We start from the raw sequence: 19,902 nt of genomic DNA on the forward strand, positions 1-19,902 counted from the left end.
GGTGCCAGGGTGGACACTGTCGGGGACACGGTGGGGTCACTGTGGGGATGGAAGGGTACTGATGACACCCAAAGCATGGCCCCAGCCTGGCCTCGTGGCAGTGCCTGTCTCTGCACTGTCTGGAGGCTGGGAGGGTGCCGTGATGCTGGCACCAGGACCATGCCGTCCCCTCCGGCCACCCTGCTGCAGCCCCCTGCCGCAGTGAGCAAAGGGCAGGGCACGACATCAGGGGCCCCCCCACAAGCCTCCACCGCCCCTTGTGTCCCCAGCTCATTCTCTGTCACCAACCCCTCGGGCCAACACAGTCGCTTGGCTGGCTACCAAACCTCACTGCAAATTGCCAAATCCCCCGGGGCACCCGGAGCTGTGGCGTCCCCTTTCTGCCCCTCCAGGTCTGCCCATCCCCATGGGCCTGCCCCTGTGAGGCCTTTCCCAGCGGCAGAGGAGGGCGGTGGCGGCCACCAGCCCGGCGGTGACCCGGGCGGCTGAGCCTGCTGGCCCCAGCCCCGGAGGCGGCTGAGCTTCCTCCCCTGCCGGGGCCCCTTCCCCGCCGGCCAACACTGCTGGCAGCCGGGGCCGGGCAGGGGCTGTCAGCCACACGGCATGAAGTGGTGTGGCATGGCACTGCATGGCATGGCACTGCATGGCATGAGGTGCAGCAGGGCACTGCAGGGCTGCTGCCTGCAAGCCTCCCAGGGCATGGTACGGAATCTCGACCTTCCCCCCACCATGCCACCATCCAAAGGGTGACAGCTCTGCAGTGCCAAGCCACCCCATGCCATTCCCACCCTGCGAAATGACACTCCCATCACTCAGCCACCACACGTCCTGCGGGTGGCTGAGAATGGGCTGCTCAGTGCAGCAGTAAGCACCCAAACCTGACCCATGCATCACCCAGCATCCCTGGGCTGTGCCCCACAACCCTGGCCACCCGCATCGCCCAGGGCAGGGTGGGGGCAGCCAAGGGGCCGTGTTGGGGGGCACAGCGCACCCAAGCACACGTGGCAGGAGGGGCTCCCCCCATCGCTGTAGCCACCCCACCCCGCCCCGGGGGGCCAGTCCCCGCCCTGCCCTGCTGGCGGGGGCCCCCCTGCGCTGGCGGGGGTCCAGCCCGGCTCAGACGCTGAGGAATGCGGAGGAGCCGCGGGGGACTGGGGGCCCAGCTGGTGGGGCAGGGGACCCCCCACCTGCACCCCACCGCGGCAGTAGTGCTGTGGGGCTCACCCCATGGGGGGCCCCGTCCCAAGCCACCACGGTGGGAGGAGCCACCCCGTAACAGGCTTCTTTGCACTGCAAGGGGGACATCACCCAGAGCCATGGGGCCTGCCCCAACCTCCGCTTACTCTCACAGCTGTGGGGCCTGCCCCGTAACAGGGTCCCTGCCCTCCAGGGTGTCCTCACTCTGTGCCTCGCAGCAGTATCCCTGCCCCATAGTGGGTCCCCACCCTAAGCCTCGCAGGGTTCTTGGGCTCCAGCGACCCCTCATGTGCCTCACAGTCGGTGGCATAGCTTGAGGACAGATGGACAAACATGGGGCAGGACCCCACAAGTTGGTGGCATAGGACCCCACAGCCTGGTGGCACGGCTCAAGGACAGACAGATGTGAAGCAGGACCCCACAGCCTGGTGGCACAGCTCAAGGACAGACAGATGAATGTGAGGCAGGACCCCATAGCTGGGGTGTCTCAGCAGAGGACATGGGTCAGGGCCCTTCAGCCCCCCAGAGTTGGGGATCCCACGAGCATGTCAGGTAAGGCATCAAGGCTGATCCTAGGGTAGTGGCTGTGCGCCCATGTCCCAAAGGTACAGATTTCGGGGCGGGGGGAGGAGGGAGGGGGCCTGTGGTGGCCTGTGCCGGGCAGGGGCTGGTGGCCATCCACGGGCGTGGCGGGTGGGAAAGGGGCCGCCAGCTGCTGACGCCAGGGCTCGCAGCGCGGCCGCGGGCGGGCGGACATGCGGCTGCCAAACCACGCGGCTCCTGCTGCCGGCACTCCTGGGAAACGGCCATGCTGGGGGCCAGGGTGTCATGGGGGCCCCTCCGGGATGGGGACGGGGACCAGCCCCGCGGCGTTGGCCAGACGCCCCAGCACCTGCGGCCCCCGCTCAAGGCCCCTGCCTGATCCCCGCCTTCCCCACCTCCCCCCCCCCCCCCCCCGCTAAGGTCTCTCCTGCCCGCGCCAGGCGCTGCCAGCCCAGCCCCGGCCCAGCTTCCCCTCTGGCCGCCCAGCAAGCCCCCCCCCGCCGTGCCAGTTCAAACCAGTTCGGCGCGGCGCTAGGCCCAGGGGCTTCCCAGTCTAGGCAGGGGCTGCTGGGACGCAGGGGGAGCTCCTCCAGCTAGGCCGGGTTCCCCCCGGGCCCCCACACTGCCCAGCCAAACAGCATGGCAAGGGGACCCATGGTGACCCCAGTGCAGCTGGCACGGTGCCAGGTCTCTGGGCTACCCCACTGCTGGCATGGCTGGGGTGTTGTGTGTCCCCCCCAGGGCCCCAGCTGCAGCACAAAACCTGCCAGGAATAGCACGGGGACAGGGGGCCCACGAGGCAGAGACTTCCCGGTGGCATGATGGGCACAGGGGATGGCAGTGGCAAGGGGTGCCAATGCCAGGTTCTGAGAGGGGATGATGACTCCAGGGCCTGGTAAGCTGGGAGAGCTGCCAGCTCTGTGGGCACTTGGCAGGGTTTGGCCCCCCTGCTGTGGTGGCATGGCTGGCAGCAGCATGCTGGCACCACTGCCAAGGTCAGGCAGCCCCGGGAGCCCCTTGCACCAGGGCAGTGGAGGGGAGGTGACAGGATCCAGCCCTGCACTGCCACCACTGCCTGGGTCATTGTCCCCACAGCCACTGACAGCACACAGGCTACTGTGGGACCCACCATCCTGTTTTGTCCCACTGCAGACAGTGCTGGTACTGCCACTCTTCACCAGAGCCCATCAGTCCCCAGTGGGGCTGGGGGGCCATGTCCTGCTGGTGTGACTCTAGCTTGTCACCATTTGCCCCCAACACCCACCAACCCATGCCACACAGACCAATGGCAGTGCCTGAAGGTGTCCCCTGGTCTTCGAGCTGAGGCTGGTGCCATGGTCTCCCCTTCTCGCGTGCGTGGCAGCTGTGTGGACCCTAGTGGGGGGCTGAGACCTGCCCCCTCCCAAGGGTGCAGCCCCACAGCAGTGCTACGGGCAGTACACACCCTGCCACCTCTGCCTGGGGACACGGCCAGATGATGTGAAAACAAGAGCAGGGCTGGTCCCGAATCACCCAGCGGATCAGAGCCTTTGGGGGGATACGAAGACCCCGGGGCGGGGGCTGTGGTCACAGCAGGGTGACACAAAGGCATGGGGAACGGGAGGTGCCACTTGCAGGGGGATTTATGTGGACGAGCCCTGCAACAGAGCCCGGGGACATTGGGGAGAATTTGGAGCAGCCCTTGACCCCTGCTGCTGCTGGCACCCCGGGGACGGGGTTACCCTACCCGGGCCTCCCAAACCCCCCCGCGGGGACGCAGCTCAGCCATCCCAAACCTCAGTCCCGTGAGACCGGGGGAGAACCAGCCCCCCGTAACACGGACCCGGGGGGGACTAGTGACTCGAAGGTGTCACCACCTGGATGAGGCTGCCCTGCCACCCCCCTCGTCCTCGACATCGGTGGGAGACTCCCCGGGGGTGGCCGCAGCGGGCATATCCACCGAGGTCGTCCCCGCCGCAGCCCCCGCCCCATGACCAAGGTCAGGACACCCGCCCCGGGTGCGGGGGGGCAGCGGGTGACGGCAACCTCCCGACCCCCGCTGGGCACTGGGGGGGGGGGGGTGTCTCCTCTCTGCAGGCCCCCGCCACCCGCGGAGCTCCGCGCTCCCGCCGTTCCCCCCCGCCATTCTCTCCACCCGCCCCCGGTGCCCTGAGGCTGCAGCGGGGCCGCGTCCCGGTCCCCCCCACGCGCCGCTCCCCACGGCGTGGGGGTCTGCAGGTGCCGCGCCAAGTTCCCCCCTCGCACTCCCGGGGCGGGTTCCCGGAGGTCCCCGCCAGGGCGGGGAAGGGGCTTCCCGGTGGGGGAGTCCGCGGTGGAGGCAGCAGCATCATCCTCTTTCTCTTCCTGGCCCCCCTGTTCCTCCCCACTAGCTCCCGCGGGCGCGGCGGCGGCGCGACAAAGCGCCGGTCCCCGGTGCGCGATCGTACCTGCGGCGGGGGTTCAGCGCCGGCGGGCGACGAGCGGGGCGGGGAGCGGGGCTTGGCGGAGCGGGCCCCCCCGCAGCCGGGCCGCCGGGCCGCTCCGCCACATCTGCAGGGGCTGGCGGCGGGGCTCGGCCCCCCCCTCCCCTCCCCTCCCTCCCCGGTCCCCCGGGCGGCGGCGGCGGCGGCGGGGCGGGGGCTCTGCCCGCCGTGATTTATGGCCGCCCCGCACCGACCGGCCCGGCCCCGGCTGCGGGCGGGAGCTGGGCGGGGGCCGGGGCCGGCCCCTCCCCGCCGCGGGGGGCACTGGGGGGCACTGGGGGGGAGGGGGGAGCCCCGCCCCGGGGGGTGGGGGGGACACGCAGGGACATCCCCCCCTCCCTGCGCAAGGTCACCTCGGCGCTGCGGCAGACCCAAGACAACCCCCCCGCTGTGTGTCCGTGTCTCCGTCAGCCCCCCCGCAGTGTGTCTATCTTCCCCCCCACACGATGTACCCCTCGGTGTGTCCCTTTAATCCCCCCGTCCTTATGTACCCCCCGGTGTGTCCATGTCGCTCCTCCATGTGTCCGTGACGCTCCCCCCCTTATGCGTTCGTTTTTCTCCCACCCGGGTGTGTCCTTGTCCCCCGCCGGGTGTGTCTATGCACCCCCTGCAGGGTCTGTGTGTGTCCCCCTCGGGGACGTGGCGGGGCGGGGACCCCCGGGAGCGGCGGAAACAGAGAGGGAACACCCACTGGAGCGGTGCCCCCTGCCCAATGCACCGGGACGCGGGGTGGTGGTGTCACAATGGGGTGTCCGGGGGGGACCCCCCTCCCGTTAGGAGCGATGTGACGTCACACCGCGTGGCTGGCGTCACGCCTGTCGGGGGCCTCCGCATGACGTCACCGGGGGGGGAGGCGGGGGGTTGTCCCGGGGCCGCGGCTCCTTCCGGCGGCAGGATGTGGCGGGGCCGGCCCGGATGCTGCAGCCCGCACCGGGGCAGGGGGGGGGAACAGACATGGGACTCCCTCCTCGGCGCCCGCCGAGGGTTGTGGGGACAGTGGCCCACGCGGGTGGCCGGGACACGCCCCACCCGCAGAGGAGGTTGGTGTGGGGATGGAGTGCAGTTGCTGTGACCCAAACAGCCACAACGAGGGGGGACACGAAGGCGGAGCAGCGCTGGCCCACGCGGTGGCTGACACCACCCCTCCATCCGTGATTTTTTTTTTCGGGGGGGGGGGGTTTGTGTCCCAGCAGCGCCTCAGGGATAGTGCTGCCACCACCTTCTCAGCCTTCATTGTCTTCTTTGTGGTTTTGGGTTTGTTTTTTTCCCCCAAATGGAAGGGGAGTGAACCCAAATATCTCTGCTTCGTTCCCCAAAATGGAAACAGGCTGATCTGCGGCTGGGGGGGGTCTTCGATGGTGGCCTCAGTGGGGATGGTGACATATGGCAATGGCAGGCTGTCTCGGTGTCCCCAGCCTGGCTTCCCTTCAAACATCACCTTGCTGTCCCCATCCCAATGCCCACAACATGTGGGGCACACCCCCCATCTACACTCCAGGGATACTCCTGTGCCCTGCCACAGGCAGGCACGGGTTTGGGGATCCTGCCAGCTGCTTGGCCAGCTGGGGCTGACTAGGGGGGCATGTCATGGGGTGACACCATGCAGCAACCCCCCCCAGCAAGCGAGGCCCTCTGTGGAGAGATGGGCAGGGGCCACTGGACTGGGGACAGGCTGGGGACATGCAGAACCTGTCTGGTCAGCTGCCAGCGGGTTGGGCTGGGGGCTCAGGACAGGAGGGAGGGCAGGACATGTCACCACACACACTGTGGTGTGACCAAGTCCTGCCCACCCAGGGTGACAGGCCAGCACCAGGACCCCTACATACCCTTGGTGGTTTGTTGTATCCCTGCTGTGGTGTGCCCAGCTGGCCCTGGCTCCAAGCAGACAATGCTGGGGGGGGAGAGGGGAGGCTGGGCTTGGAGGTGGTTGTCCCTCAGATCCTGCATGGCTCCTGCCCTGTTATCCCCTGCCAGTCCCCAGAGTCATGCAGCCAGCTCCCTGAACCTCGAGGCTGCTGTGAGCCCTGTGGCCTCTGCCAGCCCCTCTACCAGCCTCCAAGGCCTCCTCTCAGCCCCCAGAGCCCCCCATCAGCCCCCAGACCCGTGGGAAGGGGCCAGAATGGGACAGGATCAGAGGAGTCTGGACAGGATGGAATTGGAACCATATGGGTCAGGATAGGATGAGACAGAATATGATGGGCTAAGATGTGATGAAGACAAGACAGGTCAGGATGGAATGGGATACAATAGGGTAGAGTGGGGCAGGGTTAGGGCAAGATGTGGTGGGATGATGTAGGATGAGATGGGGAGAAAACAGGTCAGGATAGGATGGGCTAGGATAGAATAGGATCAGATGTGAACAGGGCTGGAAGGGATGGGATAGGGATGAGACAGGTCAGAGCAGGGTAGGATGGAGTAGGCTAGAATAGGCTAAGGCAGGACGGGATGAGGTGGGATGGGATAGAGACAGATCAGCACAGGATGGGATAGGGACAGGTTAGATTAGGATAGGATAAGGCTAGGGCAGAATGGGATGGGGAAAAGACAGATAAGCCCAGGGTGGAATAGGATAAGGAAAGATAGGAATGGCCAGATGGGATGGGGGCAGGATGGGATGTGGGGGATGTGGGGACAAGACAGGTCAGGATAGGATGGGATAGGATAGGATAGGATAGGATCAGGGACAGGGGCGGATAGGATGAGGACAGGATTTGGACAAGACAGGATAGGATGGGATACCGTAGGGTGAGGCTAGGGCAGGAAGGGATGAGGTAGGATGGGATGGGGATGGGACAGGTCAGGATAGGATGGGATGGGGACATGGTAGGGTGGCACAGGATAGGATAGGTTTGGATAGGGTAGGATGGGTCATGGCAAGATGGTATATGGCAAAATGGGATGAGGTGGGATGGGGAGAAGCCAGGTCAGGACAGGATAGCATAGGATGGGATAAGGATAGTGACAGATCAGAATTGATAGGATAAGATGGGATAGGGTAGGATGGGATGAGGTAGGATGGGATGAAGTAGGATGGGAACAGGCCATGATGGGATGGGGACAAGACAGGTCAGGGTAGGATGGGACAGGATGGCATAGGATAGGACAGGATGGGATAGGGCAGGATGGGGACAGAATAGGTCAGGACAAGTAAGACAGGATTGGATGGGGACAGGGTTGGATGGGATAGGAAGGCATCGGGACAAGACAGGTCAGGATGCGATAGGGCAAGATAGGATGTGATGGGATAGGGTAGGACCTAGGGCAGGGTGGGATGGGAACAGGACGGGATGGGGACAGGACAGGTCAGGGTGGGACGGGACAGGACCCCCCAAGCCCCAGCCCCGTCGCCGTGGCCCCGCAGGGCGGGTCGGTCTCGCTCCTCTCCCGCTCCCCGCCGCCCTTTGTTTACCGGCCGGTGGCTGGCGGGGGCGGCGCCGCCGGGGCGGGCGGGCGGGCGGGGGGAGGCGGCGGGCGGGAGCCGCGCTCGCACCAGCTGTTTCCCGCCTTGAGCCGCAGGCACAGGCCGCTGGAGCCGGAGCCGGGGCAGGGGCCGGAGCCGGAGCCGGAGCCAGGGCCGGAGCCGGGCCTCCCCCCCACCCCGGCATGGAGTACTTCATGGTGCCGGCGCAGAAGGTGCAGTCGCTGCAGCACTTCAGGAAATCCGAGAAGGAGGTCATCGGCGGGCTCTGCAGGTGGGGACACGGCGGGGCGGGCGGCGGGGAGCCCGCCTCGGCGCGGGAAGCACCGAGCCCCGCGGGTTTGGGGGTGTTTTTTGGGGGGTGCATTGATAGGGGGTGAACGGGGGGGAAGCGCAGCGCGGCCGCCGCAGCCCCGCCGCCCGCACGTGGTCTCGGCCGCGCACATGGGGCCGGGCGGGCAGCCGGGGCCGGGGCGGGACGAGACGGGACGGGAGTGGCCCTCACCGCTGCCCCTCCAGGCTCCGGCGGGTGTGAGGGGTGTTTGGGGGTGGGGGGGTTTAAAGGGGTGAGGGGGGTCCGGCGGGGTGTGTGAGGGGGGGGTGTGTGTTTACTGCTGGGCCTGGCCGTGACTCTGCAGCCCTCCCGGAGGAGGCGGGTCGCGGCCGGGGCTGCCGGGACATGTAGTGCGGGAAGGCGGCGGCACAAAGCCCGGGGACGCTGCGGAGAGGGCAGCACCGAACGATCGCTGTGGGGGGTTACCCCCCCCCATCCTCCACTCCGGCCGCGGCTGTCGCTGGGGCCCCGGGGCTGCTGCGCTGCCGCTTGGGGCCTGGCGGGCGGGCGGGCGGGCCCCAACACGCGTGGGGGGCCCCCCGGGACCACGCGGAGCGGTTGTCGGCGCTGCGGGCCTGGGGAAGCGGCACGGGGAGCCCCCGACAGCGGGGCGGGCCTCGGTCTCCGGACCGTGCCGCGCCTGGGGCCCTGCGGGGTGGTCCCGGGCCCTGGAGCCCCCGTGGGGCAGCCGCAGCCCCTCGGGGCCCACCTCCGCCGTGGGGCAGCCCCCGGCAGCCAGGCCCCACCTCACGTGTGGGGCAGTCCACGGCCTCATGCCCCTCCTGCCGCATCGGATACCTTCGGCTCTGCTCCACTGGATCACCTGGAGTGGGGGCTTCGACCCGATGGTGTTTGGGGCTTGCCCACAGCTGAGCTTCCTGGGCGGGGGGTGCGGTGGTGGGGCAGGGATCTAGGGCAGTGGGATGGCATCACCGGGGTCCCCCGTGTTAGTCACTGCAGGTGGATGTAGGCCTGTGGTCTGGGTGGAAAGCCAGCACCTAGGGCAGGGGCATGTGGATGCCTTGCCCATGTCTAGGGAGCTGTGCAGCCCCACAGCTGCCCCTGGTGTGGGGCAGAGCTCTGGCGGAACCTCGCTGCCTTTCCATCACCCTGAGCTCCAGGATGCTTCAGCTCAGAGACACTCTGCCTGTGAGCTTGGAGTGCTGGGGATCACTCTTCCTTTGAGTTGAGAGTGCTGGGCGTCACACTGCCTGCAAGCTCCCAGAGCTGGGGACATCTGGCCTGCAGGACAGCCTGTCTGTGAACTCAGGGATGCCCTTGTCTGTGAGCTTGGGGTGCTCAGGGACACTCTTGCCTGTGAACCCAGCCTGCAAGCTCTGAGACAGTCTGCCTGCAAGCTTAGTGAGCTCAGGGATGCCTTTCATGCAAGCTTGTGGGGGGGATCCCTTGTGTGCAGGTGTGGGGGATGCTCTTCTTGTGAACTTGGGGACACACTCCCTATGACTTCAAGGAACTTGGGGACATGCTACCTGCAAGCTTGGGTAGCAAGGGCCGTCTGCCTGTATGGCTGTGCTGCCACTGCCCACCAGTGCGAACTGCAGCATGAGTCATGGGCAGAGTAAGGCATCTGCTATGGGCCTGCCAAGCCCCCAGCCTCCTCCCCAGGCTGGCTCCGATACCCCTGTGGATTTGTTTCCGTTGAAGACTGTGAGGTGCCCATTGGGCCATGCCTGGAGCTGATGCACCACTGAGACAGGAAGGACCAAATTCTGCTTGCCAAACCCAAATCCTATGGCACCAACACTCCAGGGGTTTCTTCCCTGCAGCAGGGCTCTGGTGAGTGCCACCTGCTGCCCTTGCCTCTGTTCTGCTCCGTTGTTGGCAGCCTTGGGTACTAGGCCAGCATCTAAATCTGGTTTTTTCCCCCCCTTTCCATATTTTACTGTCACTTCTTGGGTCTTCCCAGGAAAAGCAACTGGGGCAGGTTGCAGGAGGTCTGCCAGCAAGGAAGCAGCCTCTTCCTCTTTCCCTGGTATTTAAGAAACCACTTCCTTGCTGCCTGGTCCTGGGCCTCTCCATCCCCTTCCCCTTATATGCCTACCAGTGGTGGTCTAGCATCCTGGAGCAGTGCTCTGGCCATCTCCCCAGTCCCACCAGCTTTCACATTTGGGAGACCGGGGAGAGACCTTGCCTATCCCCAAGACCTCCTGGGGTTTGGCGTGTTTTGGGGACAAGTTTGGGGGGGAGGGTTGGCAGGAGCAGGGAGGGGAGTGATGGACACTGCCAGATAGGAGTAGGAGCCCTGTGGCACCACCCCACAGGAGGCAGTTCTTGGTCCACAGGGCAGATGGTGCTCTCTGTGAGTTAGGGCAGATCGCGAGGCACCCATCCCAGCTCCATACTTTCCCCCAGGGCAGCCATGCCAGCTCTGTATGCCCCAGGACACCAGCTGGGAGCTGCACAGGAGAGATCCAGTGCAGTGGGCACTCGGCGCCCAGCACCAGCCTGCACTGGGACACTGCTTTAGCAGCTGGAGACAAATGTTGTCTGTCCCTGTGGGCTGAGCTGGGATCCTTCCTCATCTCCCTGGATCCTTCTACATAGCTCTAGGACCAGCTGGGATCCTTCTGCATCCCCTGGGGATGAACTACGATCCTTCCCCTGGGCTGATCTGGGATCCTTCCACGTTCCCCAGGGAGGTGCTGGGATCATTCCCCATTCCCTTGGGGTGAGCTATTTCCCTGCCCCCTAGAGATGTGTTGGCATCCTTCTTCATCCCTTTGGGATGAGCTGGGATTCTTCCCTATCCCTCTAAGATGAGCTGGGATCCTTTCCTTGGGATGCACTGGGATATTTCTACATAGCCATAGGGTGATCTGGGATCCTTCTGCGTCTCCTTGGGATGAGCCAGGATCCTTCCCCATCCCTCTAGGATCATCTGGGATCCTTTCCCATCCCCTGGAGATTGGGTGCATTGGGTCACAACAGGTGATGGGTGTCTTGGGAGGCTCCAAGCACTGCATGGGACGTGAGCAGGGCTTGGTTTGCCACTTAGACCCCTGAGCCCCCAAATCTTCTTGGATCCTTATGGCTTCTCTGGGAAAGCAGGATGCCAGGCTTTGCTTTCCTGCTTGGCACTGGCACAGTGCAGGGTGGGATGGTCCCACCTCCCCATCCCAGATCCGCTGGGCACCTGGGCAGAAGGCTGCAGCCTGTCTTATCTCGCCTCACACCGCAGCCCAGCCCTTGTGTTTAGTCTTCAGTGCCTCACTGTGTCTCTGGCACTGCTGGTGGCCTGGCTGGCAGCCTCTGGGTGCTGGGTGCTCACTTGCATCCCAGCAAGAGCCACTGCTGGCAGCAGCGGGGAGATGAAACGGCCGGTGGTTTGGCAGTGCCTTTGGTTTGGTGTTCTGGTACTTGGCTTATTGATTCCCAGTGCTGGTCACTGCACTGTGGGCTCACCAGCCCCATGGTCCCAAAACTCTTGCTGAGATTTGGTCACTCTGGGCCATCTGGGGAAGAAGTTGAGGGTGGGGGAAGAAGCTGGACCCCCACAGTGGTGAGCTTTGCTTATGGGGCTGGTGTCCTGGACCCGAGGAGTTTGCCTTGGCTGTTGAGCGCTCCCCACTGCCACCCCCACTTGTGTTGTCAGCTCTGGGAGGCATTTCCCAGCCCATCTGTGGGGTGAGGGTGCGGGGGGCAAGGAGGCGGTGGCAGGAAGCAAGGCAGGAGCTGTGGCTTGGGGTGGGACGGGGGCTTCTCTGCTGGGAGCTGTCATCTGGAAGCCATCAGCAGGGCAGGAGGGAGGGAGCTGCCTTCCCGGGGCCACACACGCTGGCTGGCCCCGTGGGGACACAGTCGGCCGGCCTGCAGCCTCCCTTGTCTGCCTGGGGGTCCCTGCTGAGCCCTGCTGTCCCCTCTGCTCTTCTTGCTCCAGCTTGGTGCTGGCATCGGGCAGCCCATGTTCAAGCTCGACAGAAATGGGGGCTGCTGTGGGGGCCACCGTTTGGTCACTGCATCCTCTGGAGCCTTGGATCCAGGGTTGGAGAAACCCACCCACTTCTGTGCTCGCCGGTGCTGCAGCCGCCGTCCCCTCTTGTGCTTCCCATCCCGGTGGCATAGTGATTGCAAACCAAGGGTGGGGACACGTTGGGGGTGAGCTGGTGGCAGGGGTGCAGACCTCTCCTTCCTAACCCTGTGCCTCTCCCACAGCTTGGCCAACATCCCATTGACTCCCGAGACTCAGCGGGACCAGGAGCGGCGGATACGGAGGGAAATTGCCAACAGCAACGAGAGACGGCGGATGCAGAGCATCAATGCTGGCTTCCAGTCTCTGAAAACCCTCATCCCACACACGGACGGGGAGAAACTCAGCAAGGTGAGCAGGTCACCAGGGCCATGGTGATGCAGGGTGCAGATGGTAGGCCTGCATGTGGTTTTCAGCGTTGCTCATTGGGCAGAAGAGGGCCGTGAGTAATCAGGAGTGTTTGCATGTGTTAGTTCGGTGATGGAGGTCTCTACTGTGGAGGCTTCCTGGTGGGAGTGGGTGTGCGTCACAAACCTGGTGCCCTGGGATAGCACCCAGCAGCCTGAGAGCAGCTGGCATATGTGCCTGGCTGATGACGTGGCCCTGCTGTGGAGAGGAGTGGGTTGAGGAGATGGTGCTTGGCAGCCAAGTTGGGTTCCCAAGATGGGTGGATTGGGGGTTCACCATGGTGGAAATTCTGGGGAAGACCTGCTGGAGAAGCAGGTCCTGGATGGGGACACCAGGGCGGGGCGAGGAATGGTACTGCTGCCTCCTGAGCAGGGAGCTGGCAGGAGTAGGGCTTGGGGGAATGTGGGGATCTCTTCTGCCTCAGTGTGCCCATCCTGGCTCTCCCACAGGCGGCCATCCTCCAGCAGACAGCTGAGTACATCTTCTCCCTGGAGCAGGAGAAGACTCGGCTACTGCAGCAGAACACCCAGCTCAAGCGCTTCATCCAGGTAGTGCTGGGACAGTGCTGGCTGGCTGGGGAGGGCTTGTCATTGCTGTCCCTTGCGGTCGGGCTGGAGATCTCCTTGGGGTGGAGATGTTTCGTACCCTCCTGACAAGGCAGGGTTCATATTATCCATTTGGGGCATCAGGGTGTGGCCTGGCAGCAGCTCTGGCTCTGGGCTGAACTGTCCCAGGTGTTACGGTGTGAGAAGTGAGTTTGCACAGGGCTTGGCAGGGTGAGAAGCAGAAGGGTGGTCACATGTGGGACACAGGAGTTCATCTGTCCCCAGGTGTTGACATCCTGTGCTGCCTGCATCCCTGGGGAGCCCCTTCCCTGCAGGGAGCTGTGTTGGGGGGTGGTCGAGGGGGTGGCATCACCCAGACGTGATCCAGATGGTGGGGAGATCATCAGATCCGATCCTTGTTCCCTGATGTGACCTCCTGGTGGCAGGAGTTCAGCGGCTCCTCCCCGAAACGGCGACGAGCAGAGGACAAGGACGAGGGGATCGGCTCGCCAGACATCTGGGAGGATGAGAAGGCCGAGGACTTGCGGCGGGAGATGATTGAGCTCCGGCAGCAGCTGGACAAGGAGCGCTCGGTCCGCATGATGCTGGAGGAGCAGGTGAGGCCCCCGCGGGCCGGGTCCTGCCGCCGCTCGGCGCTGGCCATGCACGGGGCAGGCTCGCCCTCTAGTGGGGATCCCCGGGGACACCAGCACTGAGGAGGCACCAGCCGTCTGCTCTGCCCACCTCCACCCTCATGCCTGGCCATGGACCCTTTGACTCCACTGTGTCCACCCCACGGGGTCAGTGGGGCCATTCCAGGAGCCAGCTGGGCTCCCTATTGACGTCAGGGCTTTCTTGCCCGGCAGGTTCGCTCTTTGGAGGCCCACATGTACCCCGAGAAGCTGAAGGTGATCGCCCAGCAAGTGCAGCTCCAGCAGCAGCAGGAGCAAGTGAGGTTGCTGCACCAGGAGAAGCTAGAGCGTGAGCAGCAGATCCGAACCCAGGTGAGTGTGCCAGTGCTGTCCCAGCTCATCCTGGCCATGACCTATCCATGGGGACTCCCCAGTAGCCTCCCACCCCTCAAGCAGTGAAATAAGGGGTCAGGGTGGCTTGGTGGTGTGTTTGGCACCTCCCACGGGCTGCCTGGGTGGACAGCAATGTCCTGGCTAAGCTATCACCCTTGGGGAATTGGGAAAGGATTGGCATCCAGCCTCCCTCAGCACTCAGGGGGGCTGCATTTGCAGGCACGCTATGTTTTGGGTGGGGTCATGGCTTGGATCATACTATGGTGACTTCTAAATGGCTCTGTTCCCTGGTGCCAAAATCTCTGTATGGGGAAGGTTATTTTCTGGCAGACAGGGATTCAGCTTGGCACCAGCAAGCCCCTCACTCCCAAGGCTATGCCAGGAGGTGCTGGATATGGCCACATCCAACTTGCCCCCTCTCCACAGTGTCCCTTCCTGCTGGGCTCTCCACACCGGGTATGAGTGGAGCACAGTCCCTGCTTTGGGGTGAGCTGTGGTCTGTTCTTGCTCCCACTGGACACATTCACTTGTCCTTGGGTGATGGACAGGCATCTGTGCCATATGTGGGTGATGCCAGCAGTCACCACACCACTGTCAGCAGCTAATGCTCCCCATGTGGAGCAGGTGGAGGCTAACCCCATCTTTTGGGCTTCATCTCTGACTGGATGACGTCCACTGAGTTTTGGGGGCTCTCAAATTGCTCTCTGCCACCTGTCAGTCTGGGAAAGAGGAGCAGGTGAGCTGGCACATGGCACTGATGGGTAGATGTGGCAGGACTGCGTTGACAGGAGCCTTCAGCCTTTTTCCCTGGCACAGTCGTGTTTGGCATCAGTGTTGGGGAGCCTTACTCCAGCCTGGTGCAGTGAGGAGGAGCATGGTGCCCACACCCTGTCCTTGCTTGCTGCCACCCCCTAGCGCAGCCCAGGGCTATGCTGGCCTGGGGAGCTTCCAAGGAAGGGAGAAAAAACAGCTTCCTGCCTCCTTTGGCTTCTGCAGGGCTGCGTCCCCGCAGCGTCCCTGCCGGCCACCTCCCAGGGAAGTTCAGACTATTTTTAGGTGAACTCTCCACAGCCTCTTGCTTGGGCAGCTCTTCCCATCCGCTGTTTTCTCAGGAATCTCTTAGGGGTGTGGCACCTTCCCAGCCCCGCAGGTCAGGGCACTGGGAGGGCTGGCACTCGCCTCTGCCACTTTCAAAGCCCAAACCTTTGTCTTTGTGGGATGTGGGAACCCTTCATGTTCCGCTGTGCCAAAGCTAAGGCGACAGCAGCTTTCAGCTGGTGTCCTCTGGTGACCATCTGGGATGGGTGAGCCAGAGCAGCTGGACTCTGAGCTCAAAGGAGTCTGGGCCCTGCAGAAAAGCATGATCCTCTGCCCATTGCCACTGTGTCCAGGTTCCTGCTCACCAGGGTACATTTATCTTCCCCAGCTCCTGCCATCACATGCTCCCCCAGCACCCACCCACCACCCCACCGTGATCGTTCCAGCGCCGCCTCCCTCCCATCACGTCACCGTGGTCACCATGGGCCCGTCCTCAGTCATCAACACAGTCTCCACGTCCCGGCAAAATCTGGACACCATTGTTCAGGTAAGGGGGAGACTGGAGAGGCTGGTGGCAGAGGGAGGCTTTGGGAGGATCAGAGTGGGGGGCACAGTGTCCTGACGGGCGGTGGCTGCCCTCGGCAGGCGATCCAGCACATCGAGGGGACGCAGGAGAAGCAGCTGCAGGAAGAGGAGCAGAGACGTGCTGTCATTGTGACGCCGGCGCGTGCCTGCCCCGAGCCCTCCGCCTCCGACACCGCCTCCGACACCGAGGGCAACGACAGTGACTCCATGGACCAGAGCAAAGAAGAGCCCTCAGGGGATGGGGAGCTGCCCTGACACCCCCCAGCCAGCAGCTGGGGAGGGGAGCAGGGCGGGGGGGGGAGGGGAGGGAAATGTCAGAGAATATGCTGAAATTTTTACAAAATACAAGGCGATTTGGGTCTCTTTTATGACCTTTCTCCAATACTGTAAAGCAGAGCGCTAGAAGCAGGCAAAGGTCACCCTTCAGCTCTCAAGGGGGAGCCTGGGGTGCAGCAGAATGGTGGTGAGGGAGTGTTAGGGGTTGGGGGGGTCACAGCCCCCATCTCATTTTATCAGCACCCCCCACTAGCCCACGGGGAGTCCTGCCAGGCCAGCAGCAGCCCCCATGCTCCCAATGGCAGCCCCTTGGGACAGGGCCTTCAGTTGGGATCTTCATTTGTCTTTTCCTATTCTTTTGTGTTGTTTTGTTGTTTTGTTTTAATTGTGTTGGGTTTTAAGCAGGGGGAAGACACCAAGTGACATAACAGCAAAGGTGGGACAGGGATCCCCACCTTTGGGGTACAACCAGCTCCACCACAGCTCCCACAACCTTTTGTGGGGCAGGGAAAAACCCTTTGCAGAGTCCGAATCCTGGGATTATGCCACTGGAGCACAGGCAGGAGGCTTGGCACATGCCACCCCCCTGGCATTTCCACCACCCACCTCTTCAGCATGGGGATGGTGGTTTGGGGACTGCTTTTCCACCCCTGTCCCCATCCCCGTCCCTGTCTCCCCCATCCCACTCCCCCCACCTCCTTTAAGCACTTAATCCGGTTCGCAGGGTCCGTCAACTCCAAAGAGCTTTTCCTGATTGTGTCGCTTGGGTCTGGCATGGGGGGGTGGGAGGGGTCCCATTCTCTGTGTGTGTCCCCCCACCTCCTCACCTCACCTCTCCCCTGCTGCCCCCTGCCCGGCTGTAGGGTTTTAGGCCAGTTGTGTGTAGAGCCTCGGTGGTATTCGGTAGGTCCCCTCCCTCCAACTGCAGCTGTTTCTCGATTCCTTTCCCTTTATTTTGTTTTGTAATTTTTTTTTTTTTTTTTACAATTTTCAGGTCTTTGTGTTGATTGAGAAGCTATTCTATTTTGTTAAGAAAGTGGAAAAAAAAAAAGAGGCTCGTGCCTTTGTAAAGAAACAAAATAAAGTTTGTACTTGGTTTTTTAGAAGCTCGGTCCCAGTGTTAACCTTTGAGGGGTGGGGGAGTGATCCAGTCCCTGGGGACCATGCTGGTTCCTATGGAGGGAGCACTGGGGCGTGTGGGGAGGCCAGAGAAGTGCTGCCTGCACTGGGAATGGCAAGCAGGAGGTGCAGGCAGAGGGATGCTGGCCCCAGCAAGGTTCCCTGCTGAGCAGCTGGGCTCTATTTAAAGGCTCAGCCCTGTCAGTGCTGCCCACACGTGCCACAGGCACATTGGGGCTCAGCTTGTCATTGGGAGTGTGGCACTGGTTTGAGTGAGGCTGCTGGGTTTGTGCTGGGGGCAGGGGCAGGTTTTGTGTCCCTGTGGGTGGTAGCTGTGGTGCCCCAGGATGGGGCTGTACCCGTCCGTGGTTTAGGGGGGGCACCCAGCTCTCCGTGGCTATCCATATTGCCCTGAATGCCTCATGGCTCTGTGGGATGGGGGAAGCCTTCTCTCTCTGTGGCTTTTTGAGGGTGGGCACCCACTTCTGGACATCCCCCTTAGCTATGGGTCTCTCCTGCTTCCACACTGTGCTCCCCTGCAGTGCCTCCTGCCTGCACCCCATGCCATTGTCCCCTCCCTGCCACCCCCATCAGGGGAACCGGGGGCTCCCCTTGCTCCCACACTTGAGGAAAGTGCTGTTCTTCTCCTCCCAGTTTGGCCCCTTCCCCAGCAGAAAGCTGGGTCACGGCCTCCCAAAAGTGACTCTCAATGATGGAGCTCAGGGGTCACTGCCACAGACAGGCTTTGGGGCAGTGTTTGGGTGGGATGTCTCAAGTGAGGGTGAGAGAACCTGGTAACCTGTGCCTCTACTGATCTCTATCCTCTGTGCCATGCTGCCAGCGCAGGGCCAGTGATGGTGAGGGCACCCCCAGGATGGAGGGCCTGTGTCCCCTTGCCTATGGAGTGTGTAGCATCACCTGGAGTCGGTGACCTCTGTAGCTTGAAAGAGCCCCAAATCAGCCCTGGGACACCCAGCTTGGGGAAAAACTGATGCTCAGCTCTCTATGAAATCCTGCTCCAACCAAAAAGGTGCCTACGAGCACCCAGCAGGGCTGGGGGCACCCATGGGGCTGGGGGTGCCCAGCAGGGCTGTGGGCACTGATGGGACTGTTCCTGTGGGGCTGCAGGAGCTTGGGACAACCCAAGAAGCTCCACCACTCCACGCCAGCAGGACGCCATGACAGGGATAGTGACCCTGCATGGGCAGTGCCACCCCAGAGGCCCATGCCAGGAGGAGTCCCCTGCCATCCCACCCTTGACGTGAGTCTTTTGGGGTGCAGCAGTGCTGCCCCCATGCCCTATCCCTCTCCCCATCCCCAGGGCCCCTGGGAGCAGAAGAGCAGTGGCAGCATCTGTGCCGGCCGTGCGGCAGCTGCCTGCCCGCCTGCCCTGCCCTGCCCCACGCCTGCCTGCGTATAAATAGAGGCAGCGAGCGGCAGGGAGCTCCTGGCAGCCACCATGAAGGGCCTCAACCTGCTCTGCTGCTGCGTGGCCTCACTCCTGCTCCTCGGTACTGCAGGTATGAACTGCAGGGTCCCCAGCAGGCTCCGGGGGTCCCAGTGGAGCTTTGGGTTCTCATGGATCTGTGGCTCTCCACGGGGCTGTGGGGTGCCCATGAGGCTGTGGGTCCCCACAGGGCTGCAGGGTCCCCACAGGGCTGTGGGGTCCCCATGGGGCTGCAGGTGCCCAGAGGGCTACAGGGACCTCGTGGGACCTGTGCCCCCACCACGCAGTTGTGAGTGCCTGTGGGACTGTGGATCCTCAAAGGACTGCAAGTGCCTGTGGGGCTCTAGGTGCCCACGGGGTAGTAGGTGGCTATGGGGCTGTGGGCACCTATAGGTCTGTGGATGCCTGTGGCACCATGGGTGCGTATGGGCTGTGAGTGCCCAGCAGGGCTGTGGGCACATGTTGAGACTGGGTGCCTGTGAGGCTGTGGGTGCTCACTGGGGCTGTGGGTACCTGTGGGGCTGTGGGTGCTCACTGTGGCTGTGGGTGCCTGTGGGGCTGTGGGTGCCTGTGGAGCTGCAGGCACCCGTGGGGCTGGGGGTGCTCATCGGGGCTGTGAGTGCCTGTAGGGCTGTGGATGACTTGCAGGGTTGCAGATACCAATGGGGCTGTGGGTGCTGATGAGGCTTTGGGGGTACCCAGTGAGCCCAGCCTGCACCCCAGTGCTGGGTGGGTGCCAGGAGCAGGACAGGGTGGCAGGGGTACAGCCATCTGGGCTCTCCAGCAGCTATGCTATGGCTGCAGAACCACCCCCAAATGTGCAATGGGGGGCTGTGGTCAGGAGGGGCTGGGAGTGGGGGCATGGGTTGGAGTCTCCCCTCCAGGGCCAGGGTAGGTGCAGGGGCTATGCTGCCACCAGCGTGTCCAGGTTCAGAGTCACCCATGGGTGCTGAGGTGGTTTCAGGCTGTGAGGACTTGGGTGGGGGCTGCCAGGGCACTGGGGCACCTCATAGCTGGAGCAGAACTGGGTGGGCTGTTTGCTTTGTGGGGGTGTTTCTCCCCGCAGCCAAGGACTTGCCAAGCAAGAGAGCACTTTGGATGACCCTGGACCCCCTTCCTCAGGCTGTCCTATCCCCACTGAGCACCCCTGTCCCGATCTGGGTGTCCCCTGGGGCCATGTGGTGGGGTGGCATCGCCGGTACCCTTGCTTGCCCTTGAGTTAATTTGGGCTGGTTCTCTGCCTGGCCGGGCTCCGGCGGCCATGCTGCTGGGAGGGGGACAGCTAAGTATGGAAACAGCCGTGTAAGGGGACACTGTGCTCCCTCGGCCCCCCTCCGCCCCCCCTGCCCCGTGCTGCTGCGGCCCCGCGCATGGGCACCTGCAGCTGCTGCCTTCCAGCACCCAGCACCCCTGGCCCCGCTGAGTTTTGGCCTTTTAAGGACATCTTGGACCATTCTTGTGAATAAAGGGGTTTGGGGGCCAACAGTGCAACCCATCAATGGTGCGGTGACCTTCGT

At 63.4% G+C, this 19,902-nt stretch overlaps 2 protein-coding genes across 2 annotated transcripts; both read left to right on the forward strand.

Moving 5' to 3' along the window:
* Positions 1–3,364: 3,364 nt before the first annotated feature.
* LOC128974624 (translation initiation factor IF-2-like) lies at positions 3,365–5,357 on the forward strand. The gene is made up of 4 exons (XM_054391295.1): positions 3,365–3,586; positions 3,817–4,294; positions 4,614–4,699; positions 4,980–5,357. Exons 1-4 carry the CDS (start codon positions 3,365–3,367, stop codon positions 5,355–5,357), a joined length of 1,164 nt encoding a protein of 387 aa, XP_054247270.1.
* Positions 5,358–7,805: 2,448 nt separating this feature from the next.
* Positions 7,806–15,798, forward strand: TFAP4 (transcription factor AP-4). Its single transcript, XM_054391212.1, has 7 exons — positions 7,806–7,894; positions 12,128–12,293; positions 12,800–12,898; positions 13,342–13,512; positions 13,762–13,899; positions 15,347–15,505; positions 15,604–15,798. Exons 1-7 carry the CDS (start codon positions 7,806–7,808, stop codon positions 15,796–15,798), a joined length of 1,017 nt encoding a protein of 338 aa, XP_054247187.1.
* Positions 15,799–19,902: the final 4,104 nt, after the last annotated feature.

The sequence above is a fragment of the Indicator indicator genome, chromosome 22 (genome assembly GCF_027791375.1).
Source record: "Indicator indicator isolate 239-I01 chromosome 22, UM_Iind_1.1, whole genome shotgun sequence".
Taxonomy (NCBI): Eukaryota; Metazoa; Chordata; class Aves; order Piciformes; family Indicatoridae; genus Indicator; species Indicator indicator.

Bases quoted from the DNA above. Each gene is read 5' to 3' on its own strand.
- TFAP4 (XM_054391212.1), top strand. From the start codon at position 7,806: ATGGAGTACTTCATGGTGCCGGCGCAGAAGGTGCAGTCGCTGCAGCAC. The intron at 12,294-12,799 runs GTGAGCAGGTCA...GCTCTCCCACAG, and splicing joins ACGGGGAGAAACTCAGCAAG to GCGGCCATCCTCCAGCAGAC. The intron at 13,900-15,346 runs GTGAGTGTGCCA...TATCTTCCCCAG, and splicing joins AGCAGCAGATCCGAACCCAG to CTCCTGCCATCACATGCTCC.
- LOC128974624 (XM_054391295.1), top strand. From the start codon at position 3,365: ATGTGGACGAGCCCTGCAACAGAGCCCGGGGACATTGGGGAGAATTTG. The intron at 3,587-3,816 runs GTGTCACCACCT...TCCTCTCTGCAG, and splicing joins GGGGGACTAGTGACTCGAAG to GCCCCCGCCACCCGCGGAGC. The intron at 4,295-4,613 runs GCCCCCCCCTCC...TGTCTCCGTCAG, and splicing joins GGGGCTGGCGGCGGGGCTCG to CCCCCCCGCAGTGTGTCTAT.